This window comes from Echiichthys vipera, assembly GCF_963691815.1.
Source record: "Echiichthys vipera genome assembly, chromosome: 4".
Classification (NCBI taxonomy): domain Eukaryota; kingdom Metazoa; phylum Chordata; class Actinopteri; order Perciformes; family Trachinidae; genus Echiichthys; species Echiichthys vipera.
Genome location: NC_139829.1, coordinates 6,020,416 through 6,028,293, shown reverse-complemented (window position 1 = coordinate 6,028,293; position 7,878 = coordinate 6,020,416). Strand labels below are relative to the sequence as shown.

The 7,878-nt window shown below is 37.8% G+C and overlaps 2 protein-coding genes across 2 annotated transcripts; one reads left to right on the top strand and one right to left on the bottom strand.

Annotated features, from left to right (window-relative positions):
* Window positions 1-1,630: 1,630 nt before the first annotated feature.
* seta (SET nuclear proto-oncogene a) lies at window positions 1,631-5,194 on the top strand. The gene is made up of 8 exons (XM_083912244.1): window positions 1,631-1,901; window positions 2,975-3,032; window positions 3,282-3,424; window positions 3,527-3,630; window positions 3,710-3,823; window positions 3,965-4,135; window positions 4,245-4,376; window positions 4,465-5,194. Exons 1-8 carry the CDS (start codon window positions 1,829-1,831, stop codon window positions 4,486-4,488), a joined length of 819 nt encoding a protein of 272 aa, XP_083768370.1. The 5' UTR covers window positions 1,631-1,828; the 3' UTR covers window positions 4,489-5,194.
* Window positions 5,195-5,338: 144 nt separating this feature from the next.
* On the bottom strand, window positions 5,339-7,194 carry LOC310945980 (uncharacterized protein). Its single transcript, XM_083912245.1, has 2 exons — window positions 6,740-7,194; window positions 5,339-5,586 (listed from the first exon to the last, which is right to left on the bottom strand). Exons 1-2 carry the CDS (start codon window positions 7,161-7,163, stop codon window positions 5,432-5,434), a joined length of 579 nt encoding a protein of 192 aa, XP_083768371.1. The 5' UTR covers window positions 7,164-7,194; the 3' UTR covers window positions 5,339-5,431.
* Window positions 7,195-7,878: the final 684 nt, after the last annotated feature.

Below are 7,878 nucleotides of genomic sequence, written 5' to 3'. Positions count from 1 at the left end.
AAAAGGACAGCAGTGGTGGAGGAAGTATACAGATATTTTTACTTTAGTAAAAGTACAAAAATAATCTATACTATACTAAACTATAAGGAAACAAAATCTTATGTAAATTACAAAAGGTAGAAAAGGTATTAGCATCCAAATAACTCATTGTGCGAAATGGCTATTTCAGAATAAAACTATTATATCACTGGTTTATAAAATAAAGTATGTTTTCCTATGTTTATATTGTCGTAGTAGTAGGGTAGTACAGTTTTATTTATTTATATTGTAAATTGCTAAAGCTTTTTTTCTTGTGTTGTGTATTGAGCTATTTTACTGAATTGTATCTGATGTATTTATTTGGATGTTTCCCTCACTAAAATAGGCCAATTTACCAATATGACTTAAACATGGCTTTGTTTTATAGATTCAAGTAAAAATAAACATACATTTATTTTATTTCTTTGTTATTATTATTATTGTTATTTCTGTATTTATTTTCCAAACTCAACTAATTTGTTTTTTTTAACTTTACTTATCAAATATCTTTCAAAATACATTGTATTTCTTTCTTCTCTATAATTTCTTGCATATTTATTTAATTTAATGAAAAATGAGAAACTTATTGATATATTTTAGAATCCAAAAAATAAATTAAATCAGAATTTTAAAATAAATAAATAACAAAAAATACAAATACAAAATAATAATAATAAATATGAGGGCAAGGGAAATTAAGAAAGAATAAAAGAAATATATGAAACGGGCTAGTTTACAATGACTAACAGGACTTAAGTCTCACCAAATAAATAAATAAATAACTGCATAATAGAGGAATAAATTTATAAATGCACAAATAACAAATACAGAAAAATATAAATGAATAAATACATGCTTAAAATTAATTGATATAAATCTAAATCATTTATTATAAATTTATTTATGCATTTTGTATTTTATTTGTAAATGTTTTCATGCATTTATATATTTTTATTCATTTATTTCAGCATTTATTTATAAATGTATTCCTGTATTTATTTGTTTATTGAGACTTAAGTCATGTTTAGTCCACCTCCATATGGAGGATTAAACATAAACAGACTTAACAAGTATCTTACAAAATACAATGTATTTCTCATATATTTCTATGAAATATACATATATATATTATAATTCATTCCATATGTATTTTATTTAATCAAAAAATATAAACGCATTGATATATTTTAATATCTATAAAGCAATAACAAAAAATACAAATAATTATTTAATAAAATAGTGGGAAAATGGAAATGAAGAAAGAATGAAAAATATGCAAACATATGAATAAGTGGGCTCATTTTGCACTGAGTGACCACCAGAATGAGGTTCCTGCTGCCTACACTGATATTCAGCATCTTTTTTTAAAGTGCGCAAGTGCGAGTCGGTCCAACTGACGGTTTGGCCTGGCCTGAATAAAGGTTATTTTTCGGGGCATTAGTTGATGTAAAAATCGTTTATGAGATAAATACCAGTACCAATTGGAGGTTTATGTAATTTCGGGTGTCCTTCGAAGAGGAGAAAGAGGAGTAAATTGGTGAATTGTAGCCGAGTAGTGAGACCTACTTTGAGAGGCGGAGCTCAACGCTTCTCCATTCGGCGAGGCGCGTTCGTAATGAAAGGAGCGCGTGAGCGGCGGTTGCTGTGACTTCCTCGCGCATCGGGCAGCTACATTGTGTGGAAGGAAAGAAGCAGCACGTTGTTGGCTTCTTCTGCACGCGCTGAACTCAACGGCCAAATTCTCCTGTTTAAAAAGGAGAAACCAGATCATTTTTTTCTTCAGACGTCTTGTAAGTTAACCCCCGAAAACATGTCGGCCTCGGCGGCAAAAGTGAGTAAAAAGGAGCTGAACTCGAACCATGACGGAGCGGACGAAACCTCCGGTAAGAAGAAGAGGAATGGCGGCCTCCTCCACTGTTCAACCGCCATTTTTTTACTTTCTTCTTCTAACGTCATTTGTTGCACGCGGGGTGAAATATTCTGTACGGTTATTATTGTGTGTGGCGCTTTGCTTGTGCCCCGGAGACCTTCTTTATATAGTTGACCAACGGCCGCGCGTGTTCAACATTAGCTCGCGCATTTATTAGCACGCGCCGCTGTTGTTCAGTTCAGACCGGTGCTGAGAGGCCGTGTTAGCATGTTGAGTTAGCATCATCAGCGTGGCCAGTTGTGTCGTTGGATACTATCCGAGTGACCGCACGCGATGCGGGAGGGTCGTTGTTCCGCGTGCTGTTATAAAATCACCTCAAATTCACCCGTATATATTTAAATTTTGACTATGTTGTTTAAACTCAACCAAACTTTGTCCATTTCATTCGTGCATTAGCAGTTAGCCAGCTAACTAGTGTTGTTGTTGTAATGACGTTGTGTCAAAATGCATTTAAATGCACCAGACTTTAAATCAGTTCAACTATGCATTTATTATATTTAGACACATTGATGCAGGACTACAGGTTTAGCAGTTTAAAAGGATTTATTCTGGCTTTGTTTCTCACGATATGTGTGCAAGTCAGATGTCCCCACATTTTTAAACCACGCGGCCTTGTCTTGTGGGTAACAGCCGTGCAGGAAACGGCGAGTGTCTGAGCCCGCTAGAGCTGCAGCTTATTGGACCCGCTCATACTGCCTTAACCTCCGGGGAGAGCCTTGTATATTAAATCTGCTTAAATAACCCCGAGGATTACCGCGATTCACCGCGAACTAATGTTTGATTTAATATTTTAAACATCGAAACTAGTGGAATTGGCTAAATATCCCTCGCTTAGACCTCCAGGACTCTTCAGAAGAGCAGAAAACTTTAACTCTATATGATCCAAATAGACTAATTGAAATACGCCTGATGTGTTGCATGCGTGCACGAGTTAAAACACGTTTGTATTGATTACAGTATCCATAATTTGTTTTTTTGTCATTAACAATGCGGAGTTTATAACTAATGTCCCCTTTTCCCATACAGAGAAAGAGCAGCAAGAAGCTATTGAACACATCGACGAAGTTCAAAACGAAATTGACAGGTAATAAAAAGTTGAAAGTCACACCTTGTCCAGGAAACAAATGTGCAAATATATTTTATTATTAGGGGGTGGTTGTCATGCCAATCTACATGATATCAGCCCTCTATGGTGCACTGTTTGACATTCCTGTTCCTAAATTTAATCCATTAAAAATAAGCTTTTTTAAATTTTATTTTGCCTGTGTGGACAGTTAAAATTGGTTTTAAATTGAGCCGTCAATTTTTGAAAACATTTTTTCCCCTCCTTCAGGTTGAATGAGCAAGCCAGCGAGGAGATCCTGAAAGTAGAACAGAAATACAACAAACTCCGCCAGCCATTCTTTCAGAAGAGGTCAGAACTGATCGCTAAAATCCCCAACTTCTGGGTCACCACATTTGTCAACCATCCACAAGGTAAGCCATTCAACATGTTATTATTGTCATGGTCTGTCTTATTGCAATAACATCACAAGGACAAAAGTAAGTGTGGTCTGTGTAATCCGTTCACACTCTTAGTATCTGCCCTACTGGGAGAGGAGGACGAAGAAGCACTTCATTACCTGAGCCGAGTGGAGGTGACAGAGTTTGAAGACATCAAGTCAGGCTACAGAATAGATTTTGTAAGTATTGTAATGATGCACACGCATACACAACAGTTGTCTCTTATGTTCTTACCTTTTGGTCATTTTTATCTTCTAGTATTTCGATGAAAATCCGTACTTCGAAAACAAAGTACTTTCCAAAGAGTTCCATTTGAACGAAAGTGGAGACCCATCTTCAAAGTCGACAGAAATCAAATGGAAATCAGGAAAGGTATGTTTAGCTCTGAGTTTGTCAGAAAAGTAAACTACAGGGGCGGGTGGACTCGGAAGCTTCTCTTTTTACCTGTAATTGACCAGACCGGCTTACAAAGTTTTCAACTGTTGCATCGTATTTTTATCCATGTGTTTGTAGGACCTGACCAAGCGCTCCAGCCAGACACAGAACAAGGCAGGAAGGAAGAGGCAACACGAAGAGCCAGAGAGCTTCTTCACTTGGTTCACTGATCACGCTGACGCTGGCGCCGATGAACTCGGGGAGGTCATCAAGGACGACATCTGGCCAAACCCCCTGCAGTACTACCTGGTATGTTTCCAACTATTTTAATGTATCCGTAGCTGCTGCTTTGCACTATAAGCAGTTGGGTTTCTTTTGTTGTTTAAGACAAGTTTTGACGGTCATTTTTATCTCCTAGGTTCCTGACATGGATGACGAAGAGGGTGAAGGTGAGGATGACGAAGAGGACGAGGAGGGTCTGGAGGACATAGACGAGGAGGGAGATGAAGATGGCGAGGAAGACGAAGAGGACGACGGAGAAGATGGAGAGGTGAAGTGATGGCAAAGTCAAGCGGTTGTGGTTAAAAGTAAGTTAGTTTTCAGGAGTCACTGACTTTTCTGATATCTCGTTCTTTCAGGATGACGAGGGAGAGGACGACTAAGAAATAACATCACCGACCCAGACCCTCAACCTTCTATTCCCTGTTTGGTTTTTCCACTCACGTTCGGGAGCAAAGGTTTTAAATTTTTTTTTTTTTTTTTTTTTTTTTACTTTTTCTTTTTTTATAAATCTGTGTGCGCTTCATTTTCCATTCTGAAGCCTCGTCACCTTGTTGGTGTTATGTTATGTTCTCCTTTGACTCATACAAGGCCCAATGGCCCTTTGCCCTGAATTGTGAGTACCATCTCAAAAATAAAAAATTGTATAAAAATAGAATCAGCACGGCATCCCGAGTAGAATTTGAAGACAATTCACACAGAATTCCTCCTGTTAACGGTTGTGTGGTAAATTGACTTAAAGCCATGGTGTAGTGACCCAGCGCTAGTTGACCTCAATTTTTTCCCCCATTTAATTTTTTTTTCAGTTGGGGTGTTGATCCCCTGAAAAAAAAACTTGTTCTATTTCCCCCCTATGTGGTTAACGAGTACCAGCTCATTCCTTTGACTTGTAATGTTTCGGGGGAGGGGGGTCGGGTAAGATGGGGAGGGGCAGGTGTACGTCGGTTTTTGGGGAGAGTGGTTATTTTGACACCATTTCTATGGGAATTTTTTTTTTCATTGTATTGTTTTACAGATATCCATGAGATTTGAAATGACATTTTTAATAAAGAACAAAATGGAAAAAAAACAAGCTTGTAAATTTTGGCCCCCACTGCTTCATGGGTAAAATAAAAATACACACGTTCTCTCAGAAATCGCATTTAATCACCTTTCCTTTTCGCTGGGGTGGGGGAAAGAAACTGTTTGAAATTTGAGGTGTTAAACTTGCTTTGTTACAATAATAAAACTTACTGTGTTTACATGTGGGTGCATAGAAATTTATTTAAAAAATAGATTTAGGTAGCAGCAAAGGCACCTTGGTTAGTCGTACAGTCAAAAGTCCCATCAGCTCATGAAGGATTTTGGAGTCACTAACAGGCTCGAAGCAAAGTCTTCTCTTAACAGACTGTGGGTGATCAAAGCCAGGAAAGTGTCCTTGGACTCCTCAAATGTGGTTTTCGTTACGGTGTCCGGCCAGTCACTGGGCTGGAAGGCCCAACCTGGAGCGAGAAAATGAATTTATCAGAAACATAAATGGTGACTTGTCAAGGTGTTTATAAATGAGCCCCACACTATATCATTACACAATGCAGCACATGGACCTGGGAAGTTGGCCTCAATGTACGCAACTTTTCCTTTCAGATGGGAGCAAGTAAGTATGAGATCCAAATCATGACTAGTATTTCAGTGTGTATTACTAAAGCGATTTGGACTTGGATAAGTTAATTACATGCTCCTTAATCAAAATGTACCATACTGAATTCAGCACAGACAGACGTAGAACATGTCTCTTAAGTTACCTTAGTATTCATAACTTTCAATATTTTTTTCCTTTATTTTTCTCGAAGTCCTTTTAAAACTAATGATGATAAAACCCGTAAGAACGAGTGCAATACATTAAATGGCATAGATATTTATTAGAATATATTTTGGTACACTAGTTTTGGGGCATAAATATAAGTATTCCACTCTTCAAAGTGAATCTGTAGTATACTCATGGACGTGCAACTGTTTACACAAGAGTTATTTCTTGGTGGAAGAAGTTCTTCCTGTCTCATCTCAATGTGCACTGCTACTGGTTCTTAGACCTTTTCTAAAGCACGTTTCAAGCATTTAAATGTGCGTTTTCATGCCATAGACATACAGCGCTGACAAACTACACTAAGTATACAGTATACTTATTACACTTGTTCATCCCATTAAATTCGATGTTATTGTGCTATAAACAACCAACATGATGGCTAAACGCTTTCTACAGATGACAAAGTACAGGGAAATAGACTTCAGAGTTGATTCAACGATAAGTCGACTAGCAAGATCGACAGAAATATAATAACCAACTAATTTGATCATCTGATAATCGTCAAATAATTTTTCATGCAAAATGTCAGAATGCTATTTTTAGTCTTAAATATGGATATTTCCTATTCTGTGTCATATGTATGCAATCCCATATAACATAAATGTCAAGTAGATTCAAGCACTTTATTCAAAATCCAAGGACTTCAAACCTTGAAGACACCAAAATAAAATGGAGTGTTTTTAAGGATTTCCAGTACCCGTAAGAACCCTTAGAGCTAACACCACAAAGTACACAAGTATTCCACTAAAAAATAGATAGTGTTAGTGTATTTAGCAGATGTTTGCAGTTACCTAAATGAGTGTTACAGCGAGGGCAGGTGGCCACCGTCCATGAGAACCCGGGGAACCAGGAGAAGTGTTTGTCTGCAGGCCAGTGCTGGGTAACGTCTGCTTTTCTGAACGTAATAACCTCAAACTGGTGTCCGTGCGGGTTCTCGAAAAGCTGCACATTAACCCTTCTTCCCCCGATCGACGTGTCGTTGCGGCTGGACAGCGCCAGTCTGCTTGGAACCAAGTGCATGTCGGTCCCGACCGCCAGCTCGTGTCCACACGCCCTGCACAGTATCAGAGTAGCGGCGCTGCTGGTTCCCCTCTCCTCCGCCCCGGCACCACAGGCCTCACCACCGGGGTGGAATGCAGCGGAATACAGAAGCAGTGCAAATGAAATATAATGCATTTTTAACCTCTCCAGCTGCTTCATCAGCTTGTACATCATTGCTGCCTCTCACGCACATGGAGGGCTAATCACAAACTAGCTTCAACTTCTAGCTAGCTTGTTTTTAGCTGTGAGCTAACATTGATGCGTTTGGTTCGTGCGTTATCAAACACCAGTGGAAAAACACCATATTCATCACTGTAAGGGTGTCTACTCGGCTAAAAACATGAACATATACTAATATAGTGTGATTAGTGAACTTAAAAAGCGAGTAGCTAATAAACTGCTTTTTTTTAGGCTAGCGGGCGGAAGTGACATCGAAAGAAACCGGAAATGCAGTCATCTTAACCATTTCCTAAAGTCGATGCAGCGTCTATGGCTCTAATTAATTATTAGTAATTCTTAACAACTCCAAATATTCGGCATAAGAAACAGACGGAACTAACATAATTAATTTGATCATTATCTTAGCAAACTACTATATCCATAAAATGATTTGGTTTAAACTACCCTTCTTTTATGTATATTCTTAAAGATTTAGATAGGATTTTAAATCCCATTTGCCCTCTATGGAAAACTAAAAAAGAGAAACAAGTCAAAAACTATTATATTAGTTACGCATTAACAATTTACTCCCTTGTAGTTCAGCAGACCACATACTTTTTTTTGGGTCTTCAGTCCTTTTTAAAATTTGTTTACAGTCTTTATACATTTGTTATTATTTATACATTGAGGATACATTTTTGTTATTGTGTATATAACTCCGGAACATGTA